The 20,034-nt window shown below is 41.9% G+C and overlaps 1 protein-coding gene across 2 annotated transcripts in view; it reads right to left on the bottom strand.

Annotated features, from left to right (window-relative positions):
* The window catches only part of susd6 (sushi domain containing 6), a 41,907-nt gene that overhangs the window by 18,970 nt on the left and 2,903 nt on the right, over window positions 1–20,034 (bottom strand). For both annotated transcript variants that reach the window (XR_006398276.1, XM_044329800.1), the window contains exon 2: window positions 14,477–14,656. Coding sequence is in view for 1 of the 2 variants with exons in the window: in XM_044329800.1 (XP_044185735.1) it covers window positions 14,477–14,615 (139 nt within the window). In the remaining variant the exon portion in view is untranslated. The remainder of the gene's footprint in view (window positions 1–14,476; window positions 14,657–20,034) is intronic.

Here is a 20,034-nt window from a genome sequence, read left to right as displayed (position 1 = left end):
GGATCCGGGTGGATTACCATCTCTTCTGAACAACATCCTGAGGGAAACCCTGGGTTGTGTGGTAAGATAGCATTAAAAATATTCTTGTACAAGCCTTCGCCTGCCATGACACAGCCTGCTACATGATGACAGTACCTGTAGGCGCGAGATGTACCAGTATGAAACTGTCACTAATTCAGTTGAAAACGAAAAACCTGCTTCAAAATTGTCCGTTCCACACTCAGATACGACAAATATCGACAGTATCAGTAACTAATAAGACGGCTCCTACATATATCTACATTTATAATAGATCTGCATTCATGCACACACACACTTTTCTTGCACACTAAACCTTTGAGAACAGAACAACTCAAACCCATGTCAGCTTAAAAAGGGGAAATGACTAGAAAATATGGAAAGATAAAAGACATGTCTAAAAGTAGTTGTAAAACTTAAGAGCAGTCAAGAATTTTGACTTCAACTCACTCTCCCACGGGATTATACCTGTCAAAAGAAGTCAGAGCATACCTTAGAACAAGACTGTGAGGGGAAATATATATAAATATATTCAACATCAAAAAATTAGCTAAGCTAAAAAAAAAAAAATGCACCTTTACCAGGAAAGAGAGAGAGAGAGAGATGAGGTTGGAAAATAGTGAAGGGAGTAACTGAGGAACAGAAAAAAAATCTGACAGGGAAATGTACTCGTCAGATAAACAGGCAGAAAAAAGAGGGGGAGGGTAGAAAAAAAGAGAAAAAGGAGAAGAGTGCAAAAAAAAAAAACAACATCAGCATCATGAAGCACTGTAGCCAAAAAGAGACATGTCGTGGCAGGTCGACCAATTCTGTATGTGAGGGAGAGGCTCTGTACAACAACAACAATGGCAAGAGTAGGCAGCAGCCAGCTACAGTACATACCACACTGTGGGTTGGTCTAGCACAAACGCAGAGACATGATGGAAGGAAACAATGAAAGCTGGTTCAATATCCAGAGATGGTAGAGTGGTTAAGATATATAACCTTTCTGCCTCTCCCTTTTCCATCTCCCTCTCAGCCTATTTTGAATATTGGCTTTGAAAAACACACACAGGAAAAAAAAAAAAACCCTCAAAAAAAAAAAAAAAAACAACAAAAAAAACGATTAAAGCACTAAGCAATGCCAGAGTGGATTTAGTACGCCATGTTTTGTGCTTTGAGGAAGGGAATGAGTCACAGTTAAACACAAGCTGTTCTCCCACCGGTCTGATGTTGAATTTGCTCAAGAGAAAAGGTTTTGGAGAATATTGAAAACAATAATGACTAAAACAGAGACAAAAGTGTATTGTGAAAGCTAGTGGAAAGAGTGGGTAAGTAAAAAAAAAAACAAAACATGCTTACATGGATTCATTAATCACAGAATTGTCCAGCGAATTTGTGTCTGAAGATTCATCAGAGATTATCTCACGCTTGCTTTCAATACCCACTGAAGACTCTTTAACAGTGCTTAAGCTTTGGCATGCAACCGTGTTGAGAAAACTGGACGTATAAAGAAGGTGAAATGATTAGAAATCCTTTGGGCGCGCTAATGAAAGCTGATCAAAGAGCTTAATTGCTAAAAGGTTGGAGAATGACATCATGTAGTGGGAGGACTGGGCCGGGAGAGGACGGAGCGCACATGAGGCTGATTCCTAATCCCAACATGCAGCGCCTTAAGGCTGCGCCGGAGGACACCGAGGCCACGGGGGGTGTTAAAATCCCCTGCCTTGCTCTGAAGTGCTTGCCTGGCTGTGAATATCTCCTTTTCCCCCCCATCTGTTACCGATGGCACTAGCCTGCTAAGAGCTGGAGGGTGGGGGATTTAGGAAAACACGGTCGGGGGAAGACAAGGGTTTCAGCCCTCTTCGCCCAGGCAAATTAAAATTCTAATTATCCTCTATTACAAGCTGGGAGCGCTCTAAAGCAGATCCGATACTGATGACTTCTGCAACCAGCTGTTTGGTTGCTCTATAGAACAATAGGCCATAAAAAGAGTGTGTCACAGTGTGTGTGTGTGTGTGTGTGTGTGTGTGTGCGCAAGTGTGTCGAGAAGCAGGGGAATTTGTGCGCGTGAATGTATGCCAAGGGGGGGCTGTGCGTTGGATTAAGCTAAAGACCGAGGGGATGATGATGCTCTCTTTGGCCTACTAAATATGTCTTTGTTCCTTTGTTGGCCTCTCTCCAAGCCCTCAGTTGTTGTTGTTTTTAATGATGTTGCTGTCATTTTTAGGACGATGGTGTTTTTGTTTTTTGCCACATTCCCCAGTCTCTCCCGCTAATCCGTGGGATTTTTTAGCCAAGCTGTTGTTATTAGAGTGCAGTACAGTGCAGCAGAGCCCATGGTGGGATAATGTTGGAAAGAATAAGACTCAAGATTCGCCGCTCAATTCTGCAACTGGTGGATAAATGCTATAAAAGAAATTTTTGGAAAAGTCTTTTTAAATTCATCTTTGTTACAAAGCATGAAAATTCCTAAAACGGTTAGTCAATTAATGGATTAGTCAGGTACAATTCGGGGTAAATCGGTAAGGCATTTGGCAGTTTAAGCATAATGGAAGAAATTAACTAGCTCCAGCTTCTTAAATGTGGATATTTTCTGGTATTCCTGGTGTATTATAGTAAATGACATTCCAGGCATACACAGGAAAGGCATAAAAAGTTTTCTTCCTCTGAATTTTACAATACAGACAATAAGTATGACACATCTGTGATACAGGAATCTCTTGCATAATACAGTTCCCAGTAATAGGACGGGTGTGTAGTGTAACGTGATATACAAAAGAAAAAGTAAAGTCTGGACAAGACAGTGAAAGCATTAGTCAGTAATAACCTAGAAAACTATTCATAATGCAACTACAAAATACGATATTGTGTGTATATGTATAAAGAGGAATCTTCCTGCACTCGCTTTCATTCTTTCGCACATAAACCGACATCACAGATGAGCTTTCAGTGAGAGATTTCACACAGTATGAGGTGACACAACTCGGTACACGGACCTGGGTGAGTGACACGGGACCGTAACATATGACGCGTAACAGTCTGGGGCGAGTGATACTAGCGGTGTCATGTTCTTCTGTGAGTGAGTGAGAAGTTGTCATGCAGTAACACTGACACACACACACACACACACACACACACACACAGTTGACCTCATATCTGCTTTCATATTCTGTCCACTCATAACAGCTGTGCACTGACTCAGAGCGAAAGATGGAGGGAGAACTAAAGCAGATTTTGTTGAATGAGGTGAAAGGTCATGGGAAAGAAAATGTGGAAAAAAAAGCTTATAAAAGGTAGTCTTGTATTACTGTGGTGGAGAAAGAATGCAGAAAAAAAGGTGAAACCTAAAAGCATGAAACCCATTTTTTCCAAATATTGCTGTTGTTCCATGTCCTGGGTCTACGGGGGGAAGGCGGAGGAACCTATCTGAGGAAAAAAAACGAGGGAAGGACGACTTCCAACGATGAAGAACAAGGATACAGTGTGAGGGAGGATCTAGCACATTTATACAAAAAGCCTTTGAGTACACACACAAACAGGCGGACAGTTTACTAACTATTCAAGTGTCCCGAGGTGCCTTTGTAACCAGCAGGTTTGTGTTTCTCCCTGACATCCTATCTGAACGGTTAGGAACACAAGGTATGAATGTGAATGTCTGAGCTGTGGGCACCCATTCCGTCACAACACCAGACCAAAAAAAGGCAAGACCTACGTCCCTGTTGTACACCGGTGCCAAGACCAACAGTGTGATTTTCTACAGTAAACAGGAAGTTTGACAGAAAAACATGAGTCAAACAGCTGGCTGGATTTCCAAAAGAGCGTTTCCAGAGAACTTAGCCGTCCACTTATCACTCCTCTTCCTGCAGCTGTAACACAGACACAAACACACACACACACGATACATACACCCAGAGTGATGGAAGTCTCTAAACAGACAGAAACATCCTCCTTCTCCCCACCCATTCCTCCCCTGCTGTTGCAATGCATTTACCAAGCCACGTGTGCTGCTATTACACCCCATTGTCCCGGCTCATTGAGGGATGGGGCACAGTGACAGATTTAAGCAGCGTGCCTCCGAAAAGGACAACAGACAACTTTGCATTTGAAGGGTTAAATATGCATGAGAGGCCAAAGCGGGTGAGGGCAGGAGGGAGTACCACTATTGTATGACCCTCTCCTCAACCCTGAGATACAAGCCTACACACACACACACACATACACACACACACACACACTCTTGCCCTCCAGTAACAGATGGGAGGATGTTAGCAAAGGCGAAACAGTGAGCTCCCCCTTCTCTCTTCTATCACCCTCACCGCTGAGGACAGCTGGGAGGCAGACATTCCTTCTTCTCAGCTTTCAGAGGAAAACAAAAGAGTGTGTGGGACCCCTCCTACACACACGTGCATGTGTTCAGACACACATATACACACACACACACACACACACACAACCCTCCCCCTACCCCCTCAAACTGTCAATGCAACTGTGGACTGATCATATTTCAGCAGCCTGCCAGCCAGCAGGAGCATGAGTGCTGTGTTCTTGGGACGTTTGCTGAAGGTGAAAGTCGGGGAGATAATCTCAACCCTGCTTACCAGGTCTGGCGTGTTGATGTGTCGGTTTAAGTCAAGGTGTAAGTCTATTAAAAGCTGTAGTAATTCGGAAATGTTTGAAAACGGTTGTAAAACAACAGCGTAGTCTGCAGCTGGCTGTTCTTTTCTGGTCTTTACCTGCATGCTTGGGTTGTTTGGTCAAAAGGGTCACTGCAATAATACAGCACATACTTCAAACACACTGAATATGAAGAAAGCACCTTTACATAAAGGAGAGCAGGAAGACTTATAACAAATCAACAATTGGTTTGTTTCGGTGACATTAAGTAACAAAGACAGAGACGGTATCCCACGCTCTGCATTACATCTCAAATGATTCATCGGTGCAGTCGGTGTTACAGCCCCGTGTCCATCATCACCCTGATGAAGTCCAGCTGAACTTTGATAGAGCAACTGCTCAGCAAGAGGGTGAACAAATGGCACCGAGCATCAGTATGTATAACCTCTCTAACACATGCAGACCGCCCCGCTGAGTGAAGGGGTATGCAGCTTGTTGTCAGTGTGTGCCTGGCATGTTTCACAACAGTGGGCTCTTGAAGGCTAACGTACTGTGTAATGCAGATTTCTCTCATCTCAAAATGCACAATGAACGGCGTACTAAAAGCTGCTACTAATCTCCTAGTCATGAGGGTAAGCTGATCAAAGAGTGTATTGCTGGTGGGATGGTAGGGGGGGGATCAAGGAATTTTTTGATAGACTGTATTCCGTGTACTGTACAACCTGATGTGTTTCTTAACACGTGCTTACTTTGGGTGTGGTAACTGTCTACAAAACAGCGGATCCATTTCCCAATGAACACCATTGTGAGCATAGGAACAGTTGAGTGAACAAAATACAATAAAAAGCAGCCAGCAAATTTAATTGATACACCGATGTGTATTAACAAGTGATGCACTGTGTTCACACGCTAAATATCAAATGACTTAGATCAGGATTGGCGGCCAAAACAAGATCAGGACATTCCCACCCTGTTTCTGCAGAAAGAAAATACAAACTCTAAGCTCATCATCAACCTCCACCTGTATCTGGCAATGAAAACGAATCATTTCCCAAGAAAAATATCAAGCTCTTGGGCAGCTATCCATGAACATCATGTTCCAGCCAAGCAAGCCGTGTCAAGACAAGTTGGAAAAAGCTTGTTATCTTCACTTTTAAGCTATGAACATTTTCTTTGCGAGAATACGCATTAACACTGAATTCAAACTGGTATATAAACTGTATGCAATGTATTGGAAATTGACATTTGACCTTTGTTTTGTTTTTTTACAATACAGTTGCAGAATCTCAGTGCTGCATTTCTGTTTAACAGATTTCACTTGAGATAAAAACACTAGGACAGGAAATGAGTTGTCAGGAGAGTTCCCAACAACGACTGTTTACCATCATGAGGAAGATACAAAGTACAGTTTATATTGCCGTCTAGAACACAGTAAACAGTTTGTGAGAGCAAACACAGATATGAAACTCTGTCATCATCCAAAGCCTGGACGGGCATTCAGCCAGCATAGACGACAAGGTAACATCACCTACACACCTCAATGTATAGCTCTGGGAGTGATTGAGAGGCTGGAATGAACAATAAACAATACAGTCATTTACATATACTTACTGATATTTATGTATTTCATTACGGCAACTTAGATGATGGCAAGCCTCAAGTCATAAAGTTATTTTTAAATGAGTGAAGTGAGTTATATAATAATCTAATTTCTCATGTAAGTGTGCCTTACGTCTACAATAAGTCACAATGACTCCAGCCTACACATTTCAGCTTACACATAACGCTGGGCTGTTAGAACCAACCCAGTTTTGATCACTCTTTCAGTCATTAGTTATATATAAAATTGTCATAATCATTCAATTACAAACACCAAATATATGCTGGTTGCAGCTTTACAAAAGGTCAAGAGTTGCTAACATTTCTCCATTTTCTTATCATTGTTAATTTATTACTCGAGCTTTGTGGCCGTTGTTCAGACTGAACAGGCAGACATCTTTGCACTTTGAAAGCTTACGACGACCATTTGTCATTATTCTTAAACCAGATTTAAATTCAGTGTTCGGATTAATGTATTAATCTATCAAACTATACAAATAAATATGGAAATACATAAAGACAGGACATACAGAAACATACACGCATCTCATAAATCCGGATACAATTATCCAAATGGACTCAAGTGTAGTCTACACAAAGACCTTCGCCATTGGTTGCTGTTTGTTACAGAGAGCTGTTTACAGATGATGTAATAAGGACAGAGGGCATTAGAGTGGAGCTAAGCCAACTGGCCACTAAACATCTCAACACTCCATCTAATGGACTGGTTACAGTGCGAGGGATGAGAATTAACAGTACAAAAGAAAAACAGAAAATAATGAGAAAGAAATGGGAAATACTGAACGTTAATTGGGGCATCCTGCTGGCAAAACATAAGAGCTAGCATTAGACATTAGCATGTACCGTGTACTCAGGTAAATATTCAACTTAAGCTGTGATTAAGAGGATAGGGTGGACACTAAAGCCTCTTTCACACATAGTTCCTGGTAAATTCCTGGGATAACCTTTCAGGCACCGCTAGTGATTTTCACTGTTTACACATGCAGCTACATTGAGGAACATTTCCATCTCGCACCTTTTCACACATGCCATGGCAATACAGGAATAGATGAGGAAAGAGACAGTCCAGCAGATGACAGTAATGCAACACTCAATACCTATAATCAATATCAATCCATAAAACTCATTAAAAGAAGAGGGCAAAACTCACAAAACTCAAATAAAACTTTCAAACTAGGCAGTCCTGATCAAATATGAATCAAGATTCTGTTACTGAATTGCATATTTCTGCCCTCAAATCTTTCCAGAAACATATTTGCAATGTTACTGCTTTCATTCACATCACAGCCGTGCCGGCATTTTCCCTGAAATGTTACACAAGTTCTTGAGGTGGGAAATTAGAGGTACAGATTTCCCTGAATATCCATCGCTGCTCCCATTCACACAGGACCCCATGCAGGAAATGTTCCTGAACATTTCAGGGATAAACTGCATGTGTGAAAAGAGGCTTAAGGAAACCATGCTTTAAATGAAGGCCAAAGCTCAAGCCTGCGACACGGAAGCCATGCACAATACTGAAGTATCTTTAAGGAGGGTATTTAATCCCTAACAGCTCCAGGGATGCTGTTCTGAATCCAATTCTAAGCTGTAACTTCTCTCTGGAGAGTGATCAGCAAACTATCATGAATTGCAGCTTGTCATCCCCTCTCTTCCCCCCCTTTTTTCCCCATCTTTATCAAACATGTAATGAGGCAGAAATGGCAAAAGAAAGACAGCAATGATTGAGCGGTTTCTGCTGAAATGCAATCAGTTAAAGAGAAACAGCTGTACACCACCTCCTCCCATAACAGCAAGCAACACAAATGCGGCAGGACAGCACATGTATAGCCCTGCCCTTCCCCTCGGCTCAAAGTCAGCGAGTCTGTCGGATAAGTGGTTTGCTTCATGTGCTGCCTAACTGGTTGTGTTCGAGTAGCCTCCATACACTATGGATAGGTTCATTTTAAACAAGTGGACATTGTTTTTGATGTACTGAACTGATAGGTCATGCAGGCGGTCAGAGAGAAAACATGTTTTTAATAGTCTTGTTGTTTATAGTCTGTCACTACTTTAGCAGCTTCTGTATTATCTAAGAATTTTTGTGGTTCGGAGTTGTAATTGCCGTTTTAAAATACCACTAATGCAAGCCAAACATTTACTGCCGCTGCTGCTGCTTCACATTAAAAGTCTATAGTAAAACAGCTAGAGGGCTTTACTGTGAAGCAGCGACACGAGGTGCAGCTTTATTTGTCATCAAGGTTAGTGGACGACTGCTCCTCTCCTTGGCCCTACACATCAAGATTTTTTTATGAGCTTTTTGTCAGCGGATTATTTCTAAATATTCCCAAAAATACAGAAAGCCTTTTACTTGTCATCAAGGTATCACCGTTTACTCTGCCATAAAGAAAACCATTCATACTGTACCCGCGTCATAGGCTCTGATCATGGTTTCCCACAGTCTGGCACAGTATGCATGTTCTCAACCACCGGTAAATTCAGCATATGTGGGATGCTTGGTGCGTTATGTGTAAGCTGATGTGCTTGTTTGAACAGGATGTTGGTGTTGGCTAACGGTGTGACAAAAAAAAAAAAAAAAAAATCAGCCCACACTGTTTCAATGGGTCTGAAAAACACACATCAAAGGAGGTAAGAGAGTATGGGGAGGGAGGGTGAGATAGAAGAAGAAAATGGGAGAAAGAGCGGAGATGGAAAGTCAAACACAAAAGATTAATATGAAATTGCACTTTGGCAAGATTATGAGGAGATAGCTTGACAATACAAATCAATACAAATACAAAAACACAACAGAAGAAAGCTAGAAAGTACAAAGATCTTAAAAACAAAAACGCGGAATGAAAGACACGAGAAGCAAAGAATTAAAAATAATGAATAAAGAGACCGAAAGAAAGAACAGAGGCAAAAGCAACAGAAGACAGGAGAAACTGGGGGATATATTTAGCAGCTCATTAGTCAGAAATGTCCTCTACTCAGCAGGCTGGTCCCTCAGATGAGGCCCTTTGGAAATCATTATGACTGCCTGCTGCTTCAGACAACCACACGCATTTCACTGGAAAACAATTTACGAACTGCCTCTCTGCTCTCCATCCTTAATGTAGCTTCAAAATAATCCTGGAGTTCTGGAGAGAGGCCCCGAAAAATCTGAACGACGCAAAGTAACTTGGTGTTTTTTGATATTACGTCCACTGTGTCAAATAATTAATAGGAGCCTGATTATGAATAGTGCCCTGTGTACTTATACGTGTACTTGGCATATTTTGTATGTTATCAGATTTGACCGTTGGTGTACCTGGTGCTGCCAGTTCCACCACTCCCTGCTTATCATTCATTAACCTTTACTATACAGCTCCTGTCATGAGTGGATATCATAGACATATCTAGTCACCACAACAAACACACACACACAAAAAAATGAATAAAAATGAAAATCACATCCTACGATACAGTGTTAGCAGGTGGGAAGGTAGCACAGTGTAGCTAACAATAAACCTAGCCATCTGGGATTTTCAGCAAGTAATGGAAGTGCCTGGTCAACTGTTTAAAGTGAATGAAATGGTCTTGTGTCGCCTGTCCGCACTGCAGTATCTGTTTCCATGGAGTATTTCTTTGTCTGGCGAAGCGTTTAAAGTTTCCCTTTAGGGCTTGATTGGGTGGGAGAGCTGTTAAATGACACAGGGTGAGAGCAGAGAGTGATGGCTCAAGTGATAAACACACAGGTAATGAAAGAGAAAGGCTGATGGATTGGACCAGACTGCTGCTAATGGTCTCTGGTGTCACCTGGCTAATGGCTGGAGCCTTAAAAAAAAGAAAGAAAGAAAGAAAAGAGAGAGTGAGAGAGATAGAGAGAGGGGGGGGAGAGAAAGAAGAACAGAGACATCATAGAAAAAGGGGGCTGTTCTGTGTTCAATACACTCACTCACACTCTCTCACATACACACACAGAGTGAGTTAGCAGTCCTAATTGCAGGCTGGTGATCTAGTGGAGCTGCAGCTTGCTGTGGTTTGGCCTGTGGCTTCCAACACCCCCCCCTAAAAGCCCTCTTTGTTCTCACATTTCAGAAAGGAGCCAGTAGCCAACGCATTGCTTTACTCCTGCCTGCTTGAAAACTGCCTTGCTAACAGGACTTCAGGGGACAATTCTGAACAGTTAATTACACGGCACCCCCCCACTCACCCCACCTCAACTCGGGCTGCGACTGTTTGTAAACCCAGACGATCTCGCTGTCCTTCTGCGAAGGCCGGTGAGCAACAGTGTGCAGGCAGGCTGACACACTGTGCCTTTTTTTTTTTTGTACACACACACAAACCATTTTGTTTGGCTACAGAGAGCAACAAGTTTCAAAGAGCATAGCTGCTTGAAGACAACAGAAGTAGGGCATGGCTCATTCAGACATTTTCCTCTGTGGTCAGAGCAATGACGCTATGCTAGCCACTAGAGTCTACTCTGTTATTAAAGAGAAAAGGGGAGTTGTTGAGTCTTTTTTCCTTGAGCAACTTGACTTCTGAGAGAACATCCTCATATCCTTGGGTTGGTCCTACACACTTATGTAAGAGTGGCCAAAACAAAGGGATCGGTCAGGGTAATAACCCCTCATCATGCTCAGAAAAATGTATTTAACTCGAGCCAAGAACGGACAACAATCGATTGTCAAAAACAAACACAAATCTCAGAGGAAATTAGAAAGGCGGCTCTCTGCTCCTTCTCCTCTTGCTCTCTTCCCCTCTCCCCCTGCTCTTTTCTTTACCCTATGACTCCACTTTTCTTCCAGGCCCGGGGAAAGCCATTTCCCGTTCTCACACATGAACATACATAAACATCACCATCACACAGAGCACACAGCAGGCTTGTTTGTGGGAGACTTCTGGTCCTCGCTGGCATTGTCCTGCACAGCTTTAACTCAACTTCAGAGGACAATGGGCTTTAGAGGGTATCGTTTATCTATTTAACTGGACCCACAAGGATGGTCCGAGTGTCTGTGCCTCCTGACACATGACACTATTAGAACAGTGCGATCATGTGAATAGACCCTTTGGCGCAATAAGTTCCCATCTTTACTCTTTCAGCTCTGACTCACTGTCTAGGCCCACTTCCTCTGAAACAAACCACAAAGCTCACTGTAAGGAATTGACACCATATTAGGAACTAAGCTCTACGCAGCCAACATTAGTGGGATGTCAGATCGACTCAGAAAAAGACTTGAAACAAGCGATATTTGCACTGTGCCCTGAAAATCCTCCAGACTGATGCCATTTATCCTTTGCATACACAAAACCCAACAAGCTGCTTTGTTGCTGTGTTTGTTTACTGGCACTCTGCTTGAAAGCAGAGAATATTTTGTTTAGCATGTTGCTACTTTTGGAAGAATGTCTTGAATCATAAACACAAATGTAATCCCACACAGTTATCATAAACACAAATTTGAGGGATGCATTAACATTAGTTTAGCAGATACAGCTGCTGATAATCTTGTTTACAACATACCGCTGAATGACAGATAAAAAAAAAAGACATGACTTAGGCCGTGATTGGTTAAAATCTAAAAATATCTTGGCTCCAAGTGGCTTGATGACTACTTCGTAACACAGCGAATTAAGAGGTACAAGAAATTGTTGCCTTGACCTTTCCACAAAGTACATGAAGCCACCAATGCTTCCAGCTTTTCCTTTCTTTGTTAAAGGGAAAAGAAAAAGTAGGAACAAAGAGTACTTCAACCCTTACTGTCTGTTATCCTATCAATCCATCTAATTTCCTGTCACTTGAAAGCAGAATCTCCTTAAAGAGTCATATCTACAAAAGACACAAAGTGACATATAAACCTCCAAAGACCAAAAATGGAGGGTTAATTCTGTTCTGTGCAGCGTGATGCTCTCTGGTGTTTAGAGCTTTTGCTCTCATATATGAATGCTGTAAAGTATTTTTAGTATCCATTTCTATTCATACCGCACACCGATATTTGTATGAATCTGAAATAAGACTGTCAGCAGTGATGAAATTTCATATTCATGAAACTTCCAGAGCAATCTCCATCCCTGGAACATGTCAAGGTATTACCTATGTGAATTATGTATGGTGAGCAGCAGAGAGAGGGGCCAGCGAACAGAGGAACTAATAAGACGATGACTTTATAGCTTTAAAATGAGTTCTTCACCTTTATGATAACGTCTAATTGTGGATTTAATTTCATACTTGTATAATTTTCATAACTATAAAAAAAAAAAATCACAGTTTCTTCTTTTGTCAATGAGCTTACATTTCATTCTTCAATCTTAGTTGCTTATAAAGTCTGAATTAATATTTAAGTTCATACTTCAGTGCTTGAATTGAAAAGGCCTCAAAACCAGTCTGAAAATCAGAAGAAAATCCTCCTCATTCATCATTAACTGGTGCTGGAAATTTGCCTCGAAACCTGTACTTAAACTACTGTATTCACCACTGTCATTAATATTTTAGCTTCTATTAATTTAATGTGAGAGCAAATATCAATTGCTGTACACCACTTTGCAGAGCCAAAAACTCTTGAACTATGAGTCAGCATGACTACTTCTTTGTGTACTATGAGGAAGTGATTTCGTTAAAAATACATTGCTATGACAACACCTAAAAGTAATGTGTGTTATGACAGTTCATCACTGAGGATCTTCAATAATTGGCTGAAAAATAGCTTAATTAAAAGATTAAGTAATGCCAGTGCCAATGTATTATAATGTGTCTTAAATCAGCTAATAAGACAGTAGATTCACACTGCAGACTTACATTACACTGCACTGTTATTAAACAAGCCTGTTGAAAATATTCCTGGTGGCGAAGTCAAGAGAACTGACTGTCCTTTTCCATCAGTTGACTGGCCTCTTAGAGGGGCAGGTGCATCATGGGTAGTGAAAAAGGAAGTCTTGGTTGCACATTTGTCCGTACGTAATACAGCAACCGTCATGGTCGATACGGGGTCTTTCTCCTGATACACTGACTCACTAAATGTTTGGGTACAACCCGTAACATCCACAAATAATCACAATGTGAGCAAACAGGGAGGCAGGACTGCACGCGTACATGCGCATATACACACACATACAGTACGCAGAGCACGTGGGCTGGGGATTTGAGGACACATTTTCCTTGGTATTGGTAGGCAGTGTATGTGTGTGAGTGTGCTGGACGCAGAACGTGAACGTGATACCAGCCCCTCTGGGCTCTACATGAATCATGTATGTTACATAAGACGAGAGATAGAGAGAGAGAGAGAGAAACGATACACTTGGGATCAGCAGTGCCCATCCACCCATCGCTTTCTATTCCTTCTGTTTCCCCCCCCCCCCCCACACCCATAAAAACCTTTATTTATTTAAAAGGTATTAAAGAAAGAAAAATCAATTAATGCCTTAAAAACATCCTGGAGCCTTGAAACCACACCTTGCACACAATCACATTCACACACACACACATACACACATACACAGTCTGCCTGCACTCTGTGGCAAGGACATCTGGCACATTTCACAAGCTGGCTATGTGGAGGGAGTGTGTGTGGGTAGCGCATGTGTGTAGGTAGTGTGTGTTTGTGTGTGTGTGTGTGTGTGTGTGTGTGCGTGTTGGGGGAGGGGACTGGAACATTGGAGGGCTGAAGTGAAAGGAAAGCTGGCACAAGCGAAAGGGTTCAGTGAGTACACGGCATCATTGTATTCTTTTTTAAGAAACAAAGGACACCAGCCCTTGGTAGTGCTTATTAAAATGCTATTACTTGTGTTTACTTCAACTTCCAAGTGTGAACCAAATTTGCCTTCCCTGCACAACAAATAGTTCAACCTGACACTTCACACTGAAAGATAATAATCTCATATCTATACTTGATCTGAGGTTTGGTGTGGGGGTGTTAACCAAAACTGGCTAGCCGTGCTAAAAGCTCTCAGAGGACACTAAATGTCATGGCTGATTAAAACCTTATGACAGCAATGTGACCGCAGACAACATTATCTCTCTGTTTCACTGGATAGCGGGGGAAAACTGTTTTGATTCATTAAGGCAGTGAATGGATACAGAGAGTGGGTGGGATTGAGCTTTTGGGCTGCCGCTCAGAGGCAGAACAACCTGACCGACCCAAGGGTAAAGGAAGCCAATTTAATCTAACTGACCTCCAAGACGAGGGGAAAATAACCTCAATCAATTCACTGGAGACGGGCGAAGATGGCGGTTTAGTCGATGTGTATCATGTGGGAGGAGAGACAGTGTGTGTGTGTGTGTTTGTCTTACCTGATGCGTGACCATGAGGGAGCAGGGTGAAGAGGAGGAGAAGTGCAGAGGCAGCCAGCCTGTGGGCTAGAGAGGAGGAGGTGGAGGAAGAGGAGGAGGAAAGGGCTCTCGTCTGAAACGCTACCATTCCATCGCACATCTTTTCCTCCGGCGACCAGCGAGAGTCCTCTACGGCTTAACCTGTCCAGGCCACATTGAGTGGAAGGGATAGAGAAGGGGGGGGTGGGGGGTGGGAGGGAAAACACAGATTACTATCAACATTCAGCGAGGATTACGTAACCAAAGGCAACACAGAGAGACAGGAGGGAATAGAGAGCTGTAAAGACTGACATAGCAGAGGCACTCTCTGCACGTCATCAAGTAGCAGTTGGTTTACTGACAATGATAATAAGTGAATGAATGACTCTATGTGTGTTTCCTCTTCTCATGCTTTGGTTACTGAAACAGCATCCTGCTATTTAAACCACCCCTAAATACCCCACAGACAGAGAGAACAATTTCCAGCTCTTTTTTCTGAAAACCACCAATGGCAGCAGCAGCAGCAGCAGCAGCAGCAGCAGCAGGAGGGTTCTCCTCTGATCTCCCCTCGATCCCTACTCTTGGCTTTGCCACAAGATCTAACTAAATAAACCAGCCATTACACTCTGCTGTAGATGATGTAACAGGGAAACAAATCCCTGCTGCTGATGAGGTAGCAGCATTAGGAGGAGAGAGGCTAAAAATGTGTGTGTGTGTGTGTGTGTGTGTGTGAGAGAGAGAGAGAGAGTGAGAGAGAGTGAGTCAGTGCAAAACAAAGCAGTGATTACAACTGCAACTTTTGCAAAAATCCTGCTCATCAGGAGAGGAGCTTGTCGAAGAAGCTGCACTTTAAATAAAGCTTTCAGCACAGAGGAACATCACGTATTGAGTAAAACAGTTTATGACTCGTACTGTTCCCAACCTGGTCCATCGGCTTAAACTTAAGACATTTATTATTATTTGGTATATGTTCAATATTACTTTGTGCTTATATAAATGCAAATTTACAAAAACTTTCGTAGCATGAATTCCTTAAAATGTAGTTATGAAATACAGGGTACAGCATTTTGTACAACAAACATGTATTACTCTTAACAGATGTTGTACCGCCATCTGCTCAGCTGTGACGTTAATGCTGCCATGTGCTGCAGATTGTTATTAACAATAGAGTTCAAACTATTTAAAGATAACTGCACTGGGTGCTAGTTTCTCAAACATCTCCTCATTTTTTTTTAATCACATAAATGTAAAGTATCTCTCATATCCAATATCAACCAATACTATCAGTCTATCTCCTAAGCTTCTGTTTTATTCTTTGCACCACTTATTACAGACAGCAAACTATGTTTCTTTTCTGCTGTAAGCACAGCAAGTGTAAGTGTACTGTGAGTGGTAGCAGTGCTTTAAATGTCTGCAAGACATCTCAAACGTTAAATGTAAAATTAGACGCCGTTTCCCTGAACAGCTGGACAACTGATTAAGTGTTGCTGTAAGCCACCTTTAAAAAGCAGCAGTGGGACGATGAGCGCAGCCATATGCACACAGACGATAATATACCCATTCTCTCTCCACAAATCTCTCTCCATGACACCACCTTAACTAACTTCCTAAAAGCGTTTGTTGGTTGACTGGGGGGGGCATACAACGAGACATACAGTATCGTTACAAATATGAGATGTCGGTGCATATAGTCTTTGCTATGTTGCTGCTGAGAGATTGGGATGAAGTAGAAGTATCTGCGTTTTGTGGGAAACTAGCTGGCTGGCAGGCAGCATACCCTCAAGAGAAGGGAGAGGGCCCATTACTGCTACACAAGGTTGCTGAGCTAATGGCTACAGTAATGGCATGGCTGCACTTAGAGAGCTACGAATTTGATTGCAGATCTGCTGCGTGGTCACTGGCACTGCCACAGACAACCCAGAGCTACTGTGATGGGGAAATTAACTGTAAACACACATGCACACACATGGGTGGGAAGAAAAACACACCAATCGTGAGTGTGTGTGCAACATGAACATATGTAGATCTTATTGAAAAAAAAAAAAAAATCAGTAAGAAAATAAAGAGAACTGCTGAACGTGTATTAGGCCTCTAGTTACTCATAATGGAACAAAACGTGTATAGCCCAAAGCAGGCTATATGCACACAGAAAGTTTCATGCAATCAATTTCAGCATATTTTATTAAACTGAGCGTGCTTCCACACGAGACTACATTTTAAGTGCCTGAGGATCAAGGTGTTTTAAAATGAGCAGGAAATTTTAAATAGACACTAACAGCAGGACCCCCTACGGCCTACCATCTTTCTGATGTCCCCATGGGTATGATGGGGAGGCATACCTGCATGCGGTGCAGCCCAGTGGGAGAGAGTGACGTAAGCCGGTCTTGGCAGGACAGTTTGTGTACTGCATTGAGCCAAAGGGCAGACAGTCAACAAATGCAGGGGACCTGTGCCAGCCATCTGATCCATAGACACTTTCTCATTTGTCCGTGTTGGGATCAGAGCACTGCCTCACAGCCTGGGTTACAGATAGCCCCTGTGTTAACTCAGGCGATGCTCTAGCCAAAGGAACATCTTCGCAATATCAAGGACAAACAAAAGTCAAACGCAGGACAAAAAAAAAAAAAAAGGTGTTTTCTTCCGAGGCACTTGTTGGGATGTAAATAACCACTTGGGATGGCAGTTATAATGCAGGACTGACCTCCTGAGAGTGCTGAGGGCAGAGTATTGACCGGCCAGTACGTTTGCAAAGTGAAAACTTAAGCAGAATTAGCTTAATTGCTTTCACACAGAGCTTCTGAGAAAGGAGAAAGTCATTAACTCTGTGCTAAGGTATCCTACAAAATATAGCATTCCAATTAGGTACAACAAGATGTTGTAGCTTGGAGCCTTTCAGACATTTTTTGCAGATCTAAATGCACTGACTTTATGTTCAAGCCTTTAATTAATTAATAACACAGCAGGCAGTTTGACAGCGACAGCACAGGAATACTTTATGGTTGGATGTCAACTTTCTAACTTGCAGCTGTGTGGGCTTCCTGTCAGACAGTGGCAAAGATGTTATGCTTCATACATCACATTAAAGAATGTGGTGCTATTTTAAACTTTGAGAGTTAAGTTTCTGCTTCCTGGAACATCATTTTTGAACCAAACCACAAACAAACACGACATGCCTGCAGCTGCGTGTAGCCGGGTAATATTAGTGAGACCCAGATCAGAGTTGTGGACTAATGACATTGGTGTATGTACAGTCAAACAGCATATGTTTAGTTATCAGTGTAATTTCAGTCATTCAACATTCAAGCCATTACCACAGTATGACTACTCTCAATTATATTAGTGTCACTGCAATGGGACGGTTGACAGAATGATTCAAACTAAATTCATCAACAGAAAAGCAACTGACATGAATATAAAGACAAACAGAAAGCAAAAGTTATCTAGACTGACTTGCTCAACAGATTTAATAAAAAGCATGCGATGACAAACACGTCGGCCCACACAAACAGATGTTGCAAGAATGGCAAACACGATCCGACTTCACACAAGAGAACAAAATTACTTCCTTGTTTCATACTAAATTATGCTGTTTGTCAAGGATAGAGCTGCTGTGGTTACAGCAATCACGTCACACCCACCACAGAGTTAAGTTTATAACCGCTTCACTGATGAGTGAGCGTCTCAAGTGATGGGACATTTAGTTATTCTCTCTCAGGATTGACATAAAGAATGACATACCAAACGACGTGCTAAGACATTTAGAGACATACGAGATAAAAACAGACATTTAGACTATAGAGGCTATAAAGAATAGACTACCACAGGAATAAATGCATTTGAAAAGTTTACTGTTTTGGTCCAAAACTGATAGTACGTCTGAAAAAGTGGGGTAGTCTTCTATTCAAGGTCTAGACAATTACATGTTCACAACATTAATGTTGCTAGGCTAACAAGTGTCTTAAAGTCTGTTTATAGTCAGTGTGTTAGAGTCAATCAGCACTAAAAGTGTTTAATTAGTCCAGTTTAACCTGCAGGAGTTTCTGAAGACTCGTGTAACGTGTTTTTCTGCCACGGAGGAAATAAATCCATGACAAGTGAGTCCAAAGCGTCTTCTGACGTCTCTACTGCAGAAACAGAACATGTCAAGCTGCCAAATACAACTGTGACAGATGATAAGGAGCTCAAGAAGGCTGTTTTATAAAAGCTAACTGCCGGAGAAAATAATTTTTGACTGCTTCTAAGAGCCAGGTAGGAGAGTGTGTGAGAGTACGTTGTTTACAATCTTAAGTCTGCTGCTCTCTATCAGATTGTAACAGGACAGTGGAGAATGACATCCTTTTGTAGGAAATACTGTCACTACCTGAGCAATGCTGATCTAATATGTCCACTTATAATAGCTGCATTGAAATGACCTCACACATCATGCCAAACCAGATAATAATGAGAATGTATTGTTTTAATTTACAAATTAAGGAACAGCAAGACATTGTTATTACGCCTGCTGTTAGGTCTATTTTGATACATTTCAAAAGAAATCTTCTTTTATGCTCATATTTTTCTGAGTGAGAAGCAATGAAAGTCGCGGTGCTATTTGTCAGCAGTTTACATCGTGTTTCAGCCCAGTATAGTCAGTTAGTCAATGACTTGATTAGTCGGTTGACAGAAAATTAACTGTCAACAACTTTGAATCTGTGAATTGTTAAGGTAATTTTTCAACATTTTCTGGTTCTAGCTTCTCACAATATTTGCTTTTTTTCTCCTTGCACTGCATTAACCCAAGGGTAGTGATAAAAATAATCATTAGTTGCAACCCTAGCCAAGTCCATTAAAAAAAGTGGACATTTTTATGGCATAAATATTTTGTTTAGTTCTCCTTGGGGGAAAAAAACCATGGAACTCTCCACTTCAGACACCAGTGAGACAACCAGCCAGCAAGCAGGCTGCTACCGCAGTTTTTCAGCTGCCCGGGGCTCCAGGAATGCAAAGGGATCCAAGGAGAGCAGCAGCACAGGCATGTGTCCGGGAACAGAGAGCACTCAGTGTGCCAAAGAAACAGCCGAGAGGAGATTTCCACCCGATAGGCCTCAATGCTACTGCTGCTGGTGGAGCCCGCCAGGGCCTGTGGAGGGAGCCCAGAGTTGGGGCTCTGCATGGCAGCACAGAAAGGACCCTTTGTTATGAAGTATTATGTAGTGTTAAGCCCCACAGCGCCTGAGCATCCCTCTGTACTGCCTCAAAGAAGGGGACAGAAACAGACAGAACGATGGAGAGAAAAAAAGAGAGAAGGAAAGAAAGACATCTAAAGCAGAGAGAAGAAAGATGAAAAAATAAAAAGGAAGAGACCAAAAATGAGAAACACTGTCATATGTAATGTTGACAGTGGTAAAGGGTACAGATATCTGAGAATAGGATTGAAGCCAAACAAAATGCTCTTATCTTTACTCACAAGATGTTTTCTCTTAGCTATGTCGTCAAACAAAAAAGCCTCTGAATACTAGACGTGGAATCATAGAAATCTCATTGCAGTTACACAGTGTGTT

This window comes from Thunnus albacares, chromosome 16, assembly GCF_914725855.1.
Source record: "Thunnus albacares chromosome 16, fThuAlb1.1, whole genome shotgun sequence".
Taxonomy (NCBI): domain Eukaryota; kingdom Metazoa; phylum Chordata; class Actinopteri; order Scombriformes; family Scombridae; genus Thunnus; species Thunnus albacares.
The sequence above is the reverse complement of the archived record's forward strand: the minus strand, read 5'-3'. Positions and strand labels throughout refer to the sequence as shown.